Source organism: Vipera ursinii (genome assembly GCF_947247035.1).
Source record: "Vipera ursinii genome assembly, chromosome: 9".
Taxonomy (NCBI): Eukaryota; Metazoa; Chordata; class Lepidosauria; order Squamata; family Viperidae; genus Vipera; species Vipera ursinii.
Window position 1 is genome coordinate 20,692,841 of NC_139523.1, and position 13,789 is coordinate 20,706,629.

Here is a 13,789-nt window from a genome sequence, read left to right on the forward strand (position 1 = left end):
TAAAGCTAAGCTGTATTCCTATCGCATGTTGCAGCCAGAGAAATCAACTGCATTCTGACATAAGGTGATAACCTGGCTCGTAAAACATGTGAGAACAAGGCAACAGTTGGATTTCCACAATGCTGGGTCATAAGCTACCCAGTCTTCATTTAGTTTATCCTAGCTTAGCCTAGGATATTGTGAAATCTGCATTACCTGCCTTTATCAAGGCGCTTCTGCTTTGACAGCTCTATAACAAGCAGCAATGAAGCCTGTTAAGGTTTTTTATTTATCTGTTGTTTTCTGCACCAGATTTGCATGTCATGCTTGTCGTCTGGAAACTGAACACAGCCCAGTTCCTTTCCCCAACAGCCATCATTTCAGCTTTCAGGGGAGAAAGACGGGCACGGTTTCAGCAGCAGAGGAGAGATTGACAGCCTGGGTCAATTTTCTCCGGGATGTATAAAATATTAGATTGTAAAACAGCAATGCATTTTAAGAGGATGTGGTGACATCATCGGATTCAGAGAAACGGGTGCGCCTAAAATTACAGGTCCTTTGCCAACCTGGGCTTCGGCTTCGCCCCGGGTGTCCTCCCAACTCGTGAAGCTAGAAAGTAGCTGGTAAAAATGGCACTTGAGATGGGTTATACAGGAGGCCATCCTAAGCCAATCCATCTGACTCTTCTGCCAGGCTTCTGTTCCTTGCCATAAAAGAAGACGTAGCCAAGGTCCCTCAGCCCCTTTCATTTCCCATCTTGTACTCTGCATCTCTTCTGCAGACATAGGTCCTTTTCAGCCACTATTCAGCTTCCCAACAGGAACGAATAGCCTAAGATTGATTTTAAAAAACAACCACCAACAACTAATCTTGCCAGGAGGCCCCCCCAAGAAAAAAACCTCACCATCTACCCATCTGGTGCTGTTTGCCCCAAGTCACCCAGTCAGCTTTCATGCCTGAGGCAGGACTAGAACTCACTGTCTCCTGGTTATTGGCCCAAAGTCCCCCATCCAGTTTCCATACCTAGAGTGGAACTAGAATTCTCTGTCACCAACGATTGGGCCAAAGTCACCCAGCTGGATTTCACGCCAGAAACAGGACTAGAACTCATTGTCGCCTGATGATTGGCCTCAAATTGCCCAGCTAGCTTTCATGCCTGAACAAGGGGACTAGAACCCAGCATCTCCCAGTGTTTGGTCCAAAGTCACCCAGCCAGTTTTCATACCTAAAGCGGGACTAGAACTCACTATCTCCTGATGATTGGCCCAAAGTCACCCAGCTGGTTTTCATGCTTAAAAGAGGACTAGAACTCACTGTCTCCCAGTGATTGGCCCAAAGTCACCGAGCCAGCTTTCATGTTTAAGATGGGACTAGAATTCACTGTTTCCCAGTGATTGGACCCACCCAGCCAGTTTTCATGCCTAACACAGACGAACTTACTGTCTCCTGATAGCCCAAAGTCACCTAGCTGGTTTTGATGCCTAAAGTGGGACCACAACTCACAGACGTCTGGTGCTTAGCCCAAAATCACCCAGTTGGCTTTCATGCCTAAGGTGGGACTAGAACTCGCCCTCTCTTGGTTTCTAGGCCAGGCCAACCTGGCATCTCATCTCCTGCCCTCCCGATGCCAACCTACCTCACTGTTTAGTTTAAATGCTCTGTCAGCCTCCCACTTTAATCCTGGATGACAAAAGGAAGAGTGAGTTGGCTTACCCTACAGTATCTCTGCCACGGCCATGCCCACAGGCACGCCACAAGTAAGCTGATAAGAGGGCCCATTTTTAGATAGGAAAGCCTTCAGCACACACACACACACACACACACCAATTTCATGCTGGATGCTTCACACCCTCTTCTACTAATTTCCCCCCCCAAAAGTTTGACGGTAGATTGGATTAGGCAAACCAATGAAGCCCAAGTCAGAAGGCTGGCGAAGATGCTTACCTGTTAAATGAGGACAATTGAGGTTCGTTAAGAACCGTTTCATTCGTAAGATGAGTTTGCTGCCCCGGTGAGCAGGCGCCATCCCTCTTGGCTCTGGCAGCTGCCATCATTTTTAGCATTAGGGACAGATGGGCCTCTTGGTCTTGATTCAAAAAGGGCAGGAGAGCCACATGGCACCGCAAACCTGGGAAATAATTGCAAATAAAAAGGCCAGCACAAGGGCAAGGGAGGATCTGCTTCTATCCTTCTGACACCTTTTTTTTTTAGTGATCCTCTAAAATGATCATTTAGAAAAGCTGCCCTACCTCTCCAATATGTTGTGTACAACAGTGTATAAAAGTGAGATAAACTTACAGGCAAGCAGCAAAAATAGGAACCTACACTCTGTGAATCCCAGATGAGGACTGAGGGTGCGGAGCCCTGGTGGTTAAATGCAGTATTGCAGACTAATTTTGCTCACTGCCAGCAGTTCGATCCTGACCGGCTCAAGGTTGACTCAGCTTTCCATCCTTCCGGGGTCAGTAAAATGAGAACCCAGATTGTTAGGGGCAAGGTGCTGACTTTGTAAACTGCTTAGAGAGGGTGGTAAGGCTGTAAAACTCCTGGCTGTGGACAGAGTTAGTCTGCAATACCGCATTCTACCACTTAGCCACTATAGATGCCTGTTTGTTCTCAAAAATCCATATCAGAACGCAGCAAGCACATTCGAGGAGGACTGGGGTGACCAGAGAAGGGCTAGCGGTGACATGGTAGCAGTCTTTCAATATTTGAGCCAAAGCACCTGAAGGCAAAACAAGAAGCAACGGATGGAAACTAACCAAGGAGAGAAGCAACCTAGAACTAAGGAGAAACTTCCTGTCAGTGAGAACAATTAATCAGTGGAAGGACTTGCCTCCAGAAGTTGTGGGTGGCGGTTTTTAAGAAGAGACTGGACCACCACTTGTCTGAAATGGCATAGGGTCTCCTGCTTGAGCAGGGGGCTGGACTAGAAGACCCTCAAGGTCCCTTCCAACTCTGTTATTCTGTAATTCTATAATGTGCGTATAGTATATTCACTTGAAATTATGGCAAGGTATTCATGGGATACTAGTTGGAAGGGCCTGGAATGATCTAGAATGAAAATCAAGAAGTAAGTTGTGATTATGACATAATCCAGAAGATGTAGACTCTGCCAAAGACCTTTGGGGCTAATTCTGGATGGGGAAATGGCGCCTGTACATCAGAGATCGTGAAGCATGGTGCACAGCTGGACAGGTTCTACTGCTTTGACCCTGTTCCTAAATATTTTGATGCTTCCATAAAAAGAGCTGCAAACCTAGAATTTGTACCGTCTTGTTTAACATTAAATCCCCACCCACCCACTTCTCCGCTTGTTTTAAAATATTTTTCCTGGGAGCTCCCAGCTGAAATGTTTTCCACCAGAAGAGAGTTCTGTACAGGATGACAGATGGGGAACCCAGGGAAGGAACGCTCTGGAGTAATAAAAACCAGAGCGAAGGAAAGAAAGAAGGAAAGCGAAGCGCCAGGATGTCGGCTCTATTTCCAGCTGAATTGGACTTCGACTGAACCACCAGCAGCCCAAAATGGGGGGCGCAGGGAGTGGGGAGCAAGGAAAGCCTCGAGAGGGCGAGACCCAGCTGTGAGGACACGAGGAAAAACCACATTAGTGGCCTTTGCAGGGAAAGGAAAGATCCCGCCAAGGATTCTACAGATCATCCTCGACTTACGACCACGACTGAGCCCAAGATGTCTATTGCTAAGTGAGACGGTAGCTGAGTTTTGCCCTGTTTCACGACCTCTCCTGCCACAGCTGTTAAGTGAACCACTGCAGTGGTTCAGTTAGTGACATGACGGTTTAGTGAATCCGCCTTCCCCGTGGACGTCAGAAGGTGGCAAAAGGGGATCGCGTGACTTTGGGAAACTGCAACCGTCCTAAATATGAGCCGGCTGCCAAGTGTCCGAATTGTGATCACGTGACCCTGGGGAATGCTGCAGTGGTCATTAAGTGTGAAAAATGGTCATAAGTCATTTTTTTTCAGTGCCGTTGTAACTTCGAACTTTTGTAAGTCAAGGACTGCCTGTGGTGGAGGTTTCATTTAAATCCCTCCTCAGGAACGCAGCTTGTTACTCATCCAAACTCCCTTGCCAGGTTATTGAGAGACCAGCATGAAGGAAAGAGGAAATGTTTTCCTTTGCAACACGAGGGAAGTCGCTTCAGGAGAGCAGAGAAGGATCTAGGCCAGGGGTAGGCAACCTTGGCTTTTTTATGACTCGTGGACTTCAACTCCCAGAATTCCTGAGCCAGCATAGCTCAGTATGGAAACCTCTCCATTTCTCCTCAGCATGGCTGGCTCAGGAATTCTGGGAGTTGAAGTCCATCAGTCATAAAAGAGCCAAGGCTGCCTAACCCTGGTTTAGGTACCTGTTTCTCACCCTCTTATACAGGCAGCAGCGAAAGAATGTGAGGGGAATCGCTACTACTATAGGTAGCTCTTGACTTTCATTTAGTGACCGTTCAAAGTTACCACGGCACTTTGGAAAAGTGACTTGTGACCGTTTTTCACACTTAATGACCATTGCAGCATCCCCAGGGGGTCACTTGATCATAATTCGGACCCTTGGCCGCCGGCTCATATTTAGGACAGTTTCAGCATCCCAAAGCCACGTCATCACCTTTTGCCACCTTCTGACGAGCAAAGTCAATGCAGAAGCCAGATTCACGTAAGAACTGCAGCGTTGTTATGTGGCAAGAAAGGTCATAAAATGGGGCACAACTCACTTAACGAAATGTCTTGCTTGGCAACAGAAATTTTGGACTCAATTGTGGTCCTACGTTGAGAGTTGAAGTCCACAAGTCATCAAGGGCCCGTCGTACCCCACCTCTGGCCCGCTGGCTGTACCCCTTTCTGTACCGGTTGGGGGGGTCCTCCCCTGCCCCCCCTTTGTTCTGCAACCTTCACTGCTTTCTGCAGGCTTGCACACGCTCATGAAGAAGGATCGCACAACCACTGGTGTTAAAAGAATTAATCAGGGGGATTTATTGAAGTATCAAAGGTGGTTAAAAGGCAGACATAGATATTTACATATATATTAACTTTCGGGCACGGGGGAAACAAGTCTTGGGCTGCAGAGGAATAAGCCCCTCTATACACATCCCAACCCCCAGTTATATATTAATTATTATATTTTTCCTTTTTTTTTTTTAATCTCCCCTTCTTCCAAGACACAAACAATATAAAATAAAAACTGCGAGCCGGAGACGGACACAGAATCACACGGTTGGTTTCTTCTTCTGTTTTGTTTGCATGTTTTCTCCCCAGACAAGAGACAAAGGGGAAGGGGTGGGGAGGGGGAGATTTGCAAGAGGACGGCAGGGAAGAGGGGAGGGGTGGGCATTTACTGGCACGAATGGAGAAAAAGTCGGCAAAACTGGAAGGAATCCTCGGGAATCACCAGGCGTAGGGACTGTTGTCAGAAGTTGAGAGAATGTGTTGGAAATGCCCCTTGGAGGATCCAGGGCGAAGCAGAAGAAGAGCAGCGGGCTGCCTTGGGAATGGTGAGATAGGAAATGCGTTCCAGGGGGAAAGTTCCCAAAAATTCAGCTATTCCAGGCGGGTATTTTTTATTATTATTATTATTATTTTTTAAATCCACAGCAATCCGATGCAATTGTCCCTAGGGCAAAGCAGAGGTTTTTTAACAGTGGCTCCTGAACCCTTCTTCTACCACAGGTGCGTCTCAAAAAGTGAAGTTCATTGGAACAGGATCAAATCCTGGGGCTGAGGGGGGTCTCTACGTTCTGGTTCTGATTGGTTGCTTGGTTGGTTGTAGTTTTGTTTCATTTTGCAGAGCGGGGAAAATCAGCTTCTTCTGAAGGAGATGGAATGGGGGGGAGGGGGAGGAGGAGGAGGAGGAATGGGAGACGGAAAAGGGGAGAGGGAGACTGAGAAGGAGTAGGGGAGAGGAGAGGAAAAAGAGAAGGAGAGGAAAGGAAAGAGGGAAAGAGAGAAGGAAAAAAAAGAGGAGAGGGTAGTCTAGACCAGGGGTAGGCAACCTTGGCTCTTTTATGACTCGTGGACTTCAACTCCCAGAATTCCTGAGCCAGCATGGGGGAACTATGGCCCCCTCATGACTCGTGGACTTCAACTCCCAGAATTCCTGAGCCGGCATGGGGGAACTATGGCCCCCTCATGACTCGTGGACTTCAACTCCCAGAATTCCTGAGCCAGCATGGCTCAGCTTGGAAACCTCTCCCTTTTCCCTCAGCGTGGCCAGCTCAGGAATTCTGGGAGTTGAAGTCCACGAGTCATAAAAGAGCCAAGGTTGCTTATTACCCCTGGATTCTCCAGGCTGATGTTCTTGTGGTTTTGGGTCAGAGCAAGATGGAGGGAGGGAGGGAGGGAAGGGGTAGGGAGTAGGCCAGACTTAAAAACACAACGATAAAAATAGCCCCGTCTTCCGCCTTCTGCAGAAGCTGGCCAACGCCATGTTGTCCAGGACGGATGAGAAGGTGAACGTGGTGTGGGAAGTGGATGCTCAGGCGGGCTTTGCGGTCCCATCTCCTGCCCTCCGGCCAAGAACGTCACAATAACAAGGATGAGACAGATAAACAGACAAGACATCCCCATCCTCTTCCACCCCCCTCCCTTGCCCTCCCCAAACTTATCATGGCTTTGAAGAAATAAAAGAGTCAACCTGCTTTTGAACAGCCCGAGAGTCCTCGAGCAGCCCGACCTGACCGGGAAAAGCATGCAGCCGAAAAGGATCCCGCAACCCTGAAGAGACCCCCAAGACATCCCCAAGACGCCCCTTGTTGCAGACGGCCATCACAACGGCGCTCCTTAACGGCGGAATCGCGCAGGGTGGAGAACACAGGCACAAAGGTCTCCATGATCATCCAGAGCCCAGAACTCAAGGTCAAGGGTTCTCGGTCCATCCAGGAGACCAGGGTGCCCCCAAAGCTACGCCCATTAGCCCTGCCTCCCTCCCCAGATACTGTGAATCTCAGTACTAATATCTGGGAAGGTCAGACCTAACAAGCTATGGGGGCCACTGGGATGTCCCTCACCGCCCCCACCTCTTCAATATACCATAGGCCTTCCACCTCCCCACTTGGATTTTATTTACAAACAGCCGCCGCCCTCCCCCTCCCTCAAAAGTACTGCTTCCACCCCAAAGGGAAAACAAGTTGCAGCAGCCCTGCCCCCTCCCCCTTTTTTTTGGGGGGAAACAGAGCTAAGTATGCGTCCCCAGCCCCACCAAATTCACAGGGCATAACTATGGCGAGGATGAAGAGGGTGGGGGTGGAAAGAGGCCTCTTGAAGGCAGAAGCGTGGAACTTCCTGGATTAAGCGGAGGGGTTAAAAAAATCCTCGGTTTCCAAAATAAAACCGGGAACAGCGGCAGCCGCCAGTGGTTGGTTTTGTACACGATGGGTTTTGTTTCATTAAAGCATCTTTTTGTGTCTTTTTCCTTTTTTTTTTTTTGATTCCAGCCCTCCCCACCCCCAGCTTTTCGCCAACTCTCTCCCCTTTCCAGCGCACCCCTTCCTTAGCCGCTTCTCCCAGCACAGCACCCAGCACCCCTTTCCCCCCTCTTCCTCCTCCTCCTCTTCCTCCTCTTTCTTCCCCCCCTGGCTTAGATGAAAAACTCCTCCTTGCGTTTATGGCCATCTCCACCGTTGAGAAAAGCCTCACGGGCTTCTCCATGCTCGTCCAGCCCGCTGGCCTCGTGCGTCAAGTAGGAACCTGTGAGGGCAGAAAAGGGAGGGTGGGGGGAAGAGAGAGAGGGGTGGATTAAGTGCATCCCCCAAACTGGCTCCACTCTTCTCTAGTTAATCCTTAAGTTAGTGTCAGGTGCAAACCACAAAGGTCCATACCGAAAGTGCAAAATTATTGATTTAATGCTCAAGCCTATGCATAGGAATCGTCTCCAAGTATCAGTTGGCACATGAGTAGAATTAAACAAGGGTCAATGGTGTTTAGGAGGGGTTTTGATTTTGCCCTCTCGTGATGACATAAAGATTCTAAACTGATGCCCCATTTGACTCCTTCCCCCTGGCTCTGCCAGCCTCTCTCCTATCGCTGGTACTGTTCCTCCTCCTGGAGGTGATTCTGGCACAATTATTATTGGTTGAACAGAAGGTCCCTCGTGTTCTTCCCCTCTTTAATACTTTAAGCAGGGGAAGAAATGAAAATCAGCTTTGGTTCTGCATTGGAAGGTAAGGAAGCTAAAGGATTAAACATGACTATTCTCCATGCTGACATCAATAGAGCTGGTTAGATGAGCTTTGGATGCATGACAAGACTTTATTCCAAGGAATAACATGATTGCTCTTTGAGGAACCTCACCTTTTTTTATCCATTTCAACAACAATCCCTGGTTGAGATGGAGTGGGGGGGGGGGCTATACAAGTTGATTCAACCAAGCAACCACCAAGCAACCCAGAATGCCACTCTGACTGGCCCACCCTTCAATTGACTTGAGGCGTGATCTCAGTATGGTTGCAAGAACAAGAAGCAGCAGCTGAGGGAAGATCCTCAACTCTAGAGACTTCCTCTTAACAAAAAGAAAATCCCAAGAAAAGAAACTGGACTGCTCTTTCACTAATCAATTTAACCCATATCACTGGGTTGTGTCGTGCAGCATTCCCCAATGCTCTGGGATAACAAGGTTGGCATAATAACTTTGTTATTATTCTCTGAGCGACAGAATAAAGTTGGTAAGGAAGAGCCAGCCAGGCATCTGACATTACACTTAGGGCAGCCTTTGTCAATCCAGGGCCCTTCAGATGTTGTGACCATCATCCCACCAGCCACAAGACACATAGTGGCTGTGGGGCTACAACAGAGGTCTTACAGCTGTTGCCCCAAGGCGGGGCTGCTTTGCCTGGAGGACTTGTCTTAAGAATACCAGTGAGATCACAGGCCATCAGGGTTGAATCACAAACCCACCCCCAATTCGACTGGATGCCAAAAAGAAAGCAAAAAAAAAAAAGCGGCTTCAGTCAAGGAAGGCTGACAATAATTCCTCTTGCAAAGCACAGGAGAACCAGCAAACCATGACACTCGTAGATCACGTCAAGTGCCCTCATATCTCATCTCAACTCATACACCTACATGCTGTTAGCTCTGGCACATTATTTAAGGTATGTACAAGGCCACGTTATTTGTGAGGCTGAAGGTATCCGCCCATCCCACTAAATCAGATCGAGTAGGCATGTCCCATGTCCCTTCCCCCGCCCCCATCTGATGGCCTTTAGAGGAACATCTTCTCTGTAGATACCCCAGACCTTTGAAGTAGCCAACTGCCTGAGTTACTAGGGGCCCTTCCTTCTAGTCTTCTTAAAGAGAGTGAAGACCTGGCTCTGCCCTCTGGCATTAGGATAGAAGTGGAGAGCAATGGTGTAGTTGGTCTTGCACCTGATGGGAAAGGCCTGCTCTCTTTTTAATCTTGTTTTTACGGAGAGTTGCGAGGTGCCTAGGATCACTGTGAGATGAGTAGCCATGTTAGTTCTTTAAGAAGAGACTGGACAACCATTTGTCTGAAATGGTCCAGGGTTTCCTGCCTGAGCAGGAGGTTGGACTAGAAGACCTCCAAGGTCCTCCCTTCCAACTCTATTGCTATTACTATAAAACTTTTATTCGTAAAACATGAAACTCAGTCAACTGAACACTCAAATTGACTGGCAGTAATGGTTGACACAGGTTGCTGCCAGCATCCTAGGTATCAACCAGGTATCTCCTTAAAATGTAAGATGTTCCAAGTAGCGCAGTTCTTTGTAGATTATTATTATTATTATTATTATTATTATTATTATTATTATTATTATTATTATTATTATTATTATTATTATTATTAGCGCCTTGGGTGCAATCCCAAAACAACTGGAGCACCACTTGAACACCATTGGCATTGACAACCTTTGTCAACTGCAAAAGGCGGCCTTACTAGGAACTGCTTCCATCCTGCGACGATATCTGTAACACCATCAAACATCCACATCTGCCTATCCCAGGTCCTTGGTAAGGACTCGGTAGGTAGACAAAAATGCCAAATCCAGTCTGAACATCTGGCTGACTGTGCGATGATCAATAATAATCACAGTGGGTACCACTGGACACCACCCATTACCAACTTTTTCCACTTGGTGGTACCTAGTTGGTCTCTGCATTCAGTGACCACAGTGAGAATAACGGAAAAACAGAGTTGGAAGGGACCGTGAAAGTCTTCTAGTCCATCCCTCTAATCAGGCATCCTATACCATTTCAGACAAATGATTGTCCAATCTCTTCTTAATAACCTCCAGGTTTGGAGCACACACAACTTCTGGAGGCAAGTCGTTCCACTGAATAGTTGTTCTTACTGTCAGGAAGTTTCTCCTTCGTTATAGCTTGGTTTTCTCCAGGATTAGATTCCATCTGTTGTTTCTCCTTCTGCCTTCAGGTGCTAAGGAGAAGAAAGAGCTGGTGCTGACAGCGGTGTAGAAGAGGCCAAGGCAGAGCAGGTGAATGGGTCTCAGGAAGCTTCCCCTGGCTGTGTTGGTTCTATGTCTTAGAATTTGACTCTGACACGGGGTGGCTTGCAGAGAGCTGCTGTGTCCTGCTTCCCACATTCCCAAGGGGGAAGACAACGAGCGAAACTGGTCCCACCTGGCCTTAGCATCTCAACCCAACGCTGAACACCCCAAATCCATGCTTGCAATGCCCACTTAGAAGCAATCTGAAAAACAAGGCCAGCTTCCCATTCATTGGCCAGCGGTGAGAGACGAGGTTACTAAGAGACCCTCCTGGGTTCCCCTTACTAACCTTTCTGCCGGATGGAGCACCAGACCATGACAATGAGTACGCAGATGACGAGAAAGACGAGGAGAGCCAGGATGCCCCCCACAATGGCATAGGGCACCGAAGTCTGGGCCTCGACAATAGCCCCAGGATCTGCAAAGGAGAGGCAAGGTGTTGAAGGCAGGAGCTGAAGGTGGAAATGTCTCTTGCAAGAATTGCCCTGCTTTGCAAAAAAAAAAGGGGGGGAAGGAGGGGTCTCCTCCATTTTTCCAATCTCTGGCCACCCTCTTGTTGTCCTAGACCCAGGGGTGGGGAACCTTGACTCTTTTATGACTCGTGGACTTCAACTCCCAGAATTCCTGAGACAAGCATGGCTCAGCATGGACACCACTCCCTTTCCCCTCAGCATGGCTGGCTCAGGAATTCTGGGAGTTGAAGTCCACGAGTCATAAAAGAGCCGAAGTTACCTACCCCTGTCCTAGACCCAAGTGTGAGAACTGGGTCTGAGACGACGAAGACCAAATGGAACAACTGCTGGAAGATCTGGAACGTGGGGATTCCGGGTTCAGGCAGGAGCAGAGGAGGCTGCGAAGATTTTGCTTACTCACCGTAAACCACCAGCACGTACTGGTCCGAGGACCGTCCATGTTTATTGGCCACGTGGCACGAGTAGGTGCCGTTATCCAGCATGGTGAGGCTGGGGATAGTCAGCACTTCACCCTCTGTCAGGGCTCGCTCAGGCAACGTGTCGTTCGCTCGGCTCCATTTAATGTCTCTGGGCCTGAAAGGGGCACCCAAAGAATCTATTAGCCCCTGCCTCACCATCCTCCGTTTCTGGCCACCTTCTGGCCACCCGCGTAGCATCCTTGCCGCCTCTACACACACCACTTTTGAAAAAGCGGCTCATTCTCTTCAAGGTTATTTGCTGCCAGACCAGGTGATGGATGGACACGTGAGGCAGCGGTTGGATCAAGGGGCACTCTGAGTAATAACTCCGCTCAGGAATTGTACCCATCAGTCAGGCGGGTCAGGGAGAGCGGCAAGGACAGCTTGCTCACAAAAGGGTGGACAAAAAAATGGAGGATCGGGCCTCAGGACCCTAATGGGACAGGCAGACATTGAGGCAAAATTGCTGGCTTTATTATGTTGATAGTAACTATGCCCAGGAGAGGAATCTTTTTTTAAAAAAAAAAGTAATAATATTTAGTTTATTAAAACAGTATGTACAAAACATCAAAATCTTGAAAAAAAGAAAAAAAGGGGGGAACCACAACAGATATTATAAAAGTGTCTTAAAAAAAAGATTAACACATACCCGCAGCATCCTTCCTAGCTGAATGCTGATTAATATAATGCAACAGTGTTAATCTCCCACCGGTTATGAAACAGGCCAAAAGAATTTTATACCAGTGACAAAATAGTTCGGAGGAAAGACAATACTGATACGAATAATATATAAGGATATAAAAATAATAAAGATTATCCGTAATAATGGGGGGAAAAAAGACAAGATTAAAATCCCCAAACCCCCTTTTAACAAACTGTTATGCTCATCGACTTGTAAAAAATTTACTGTAGCTTCAATCCAAAATCATCCTAAAAAAAATTAAGCCAAATTGATCCCAGATCAAATATCCATGTCCAGCAATTATCTAGCCAATCTTCAAAAAGCCGATCTGCCCAGGACAGAAATCCTTTCTCCACTTGTGCCTCTTGTCATAAGCAGCAAAATACAGACCAGAATTGTTGACACACAGCGCAGGGAGCAAGCACGGGTCTGTTTCCTGTCCTCCCTTTGCATATTCTTTTTTTTTTGAAAAATCAAATTGCATCTCCTTCACCAAGGTTATAGAAAACATGCCAAACCCGATCGTTGGAGGAGAAAATGACTCAGAGGTGCACAGCTATCCCTCTTCTACACTGCCATTGGCTGTGAAAACTGTCTCCCCTGTGTCATTTTTCACACATGCACACACCGTCTCTGAAACAGCTGATGCTCCAAGACAGAGAGAAGTCAAAATTGACATCAACATCACCCGGAAGAGGATGGGATCATTTGCACTAGATCAAAAAGGTTCTCTGCTGGTTTACAGGGGCAAAAAAGGGCACCCCATCCCTAAATTTGACCAATTGAATTGTAGAAATTAAGATTTGCACGGTGGGAGTGGCAGGATCCAGTGAGTGTTGAAGTCGACCATCATCATCTGTAATGGCAGTTTCTCAATCTTGACCACTGAAGATGGACCAGCCAGCTGTGGTCAAGGTTGAGAAACACTGTGTTATGGCATTCCACTCCAGCAACTTTGAGCGCAATCCATAGTTGGACCATCTCCTCTCCACCCTCCATTTTGCATTTGTTTCTACGCTCAAGCCCAAAAATCTTATTTTAGAAATGGAAGCAGTTAATGGACCTTGAAATCTTTAGTTTAAAAAAAAAGAGCAGAGCCTTAAAATTTAAAATCTGCCCAACTCTATTCTAGGGAGTCCTTCGGGAGAAGGGCGGTATATAAATAAAATTAAATAAAAATAAATAAATAAATAAATAGGGCATCCTATATCCTGGGTTACAAATAGGGTGAGACATTTATTTATTAGATTTTTATCCTGCCTTTATTATTTTTATAAATAACTCAAGGCAGCAAACATACCTGATACTTCTTCCTCCACCTATTTTTCCCACAACAACAACCCTGTGAGGTGGGTTGGACTGAGAGAGTGATGCTCAAAGTCACTCAGCCGGCTTTCATGCCTAAAGCGGGACTAGAACTCACTGTCTCCTGGTGATTGGACCAAAGTCACCCAGCCAGCTTTCATGCCTAAGGTGGGACTAGAATTCACTGTCTTCTGGTGATTGGCCTAAAGTCACCCAGTCGCCTTTCATGCCTAAGGCAGAACTAGAATTCCCATACTTCCCAGTATGCTGTTTGGGGAATTCTGGGAACTGAAGTCCGCACAGCTTAAAGTTGCTAAGGTCGAGAAACACTCCTCCAGAATTCCACATCTATGGCCACTGGCCATGCTGGCTAGCAATCAGAAATCTACAAGTTATCTCCGAGGTTCCCAGGCTGGCTGATCAGAAATTG

General features: G+C 47.4%; 1 protein-coding gene across 1 annotated transcript in view; it reads right to left on the reverse strand.

The window, feature by feature from the left end:
• Nucleotides 1-7,549: 7,549 nt before the first annotated feature.
• Nucleotides 7,550-13,789, reverse strand: part of CADM4 (cell adhesion molecule 4) — a 131,931-nt gene continuing 125,691 nt past the window's right edge. Inside the window, exons 7-9 of the mRNA XM_083369393.1 lie at nt 11,315-11,487; nt 10,731-10,859; nt 7,550-7,670 (exon numbers count right to left, since the gene is read on the reverse strand). Coding sequence (XP_083225519.1) covers nt 7,561-7,670; nt 10,731-10,859; nt 11,315-11,487 — 412 coding nt within the window. The 3' untranslated portion in view covers nt 7,550-7,560. The remainder of the gene's footprint in view (nt 7,671-10,730; nt 10,860-11,314; nt 11,488-13,789) is intronic.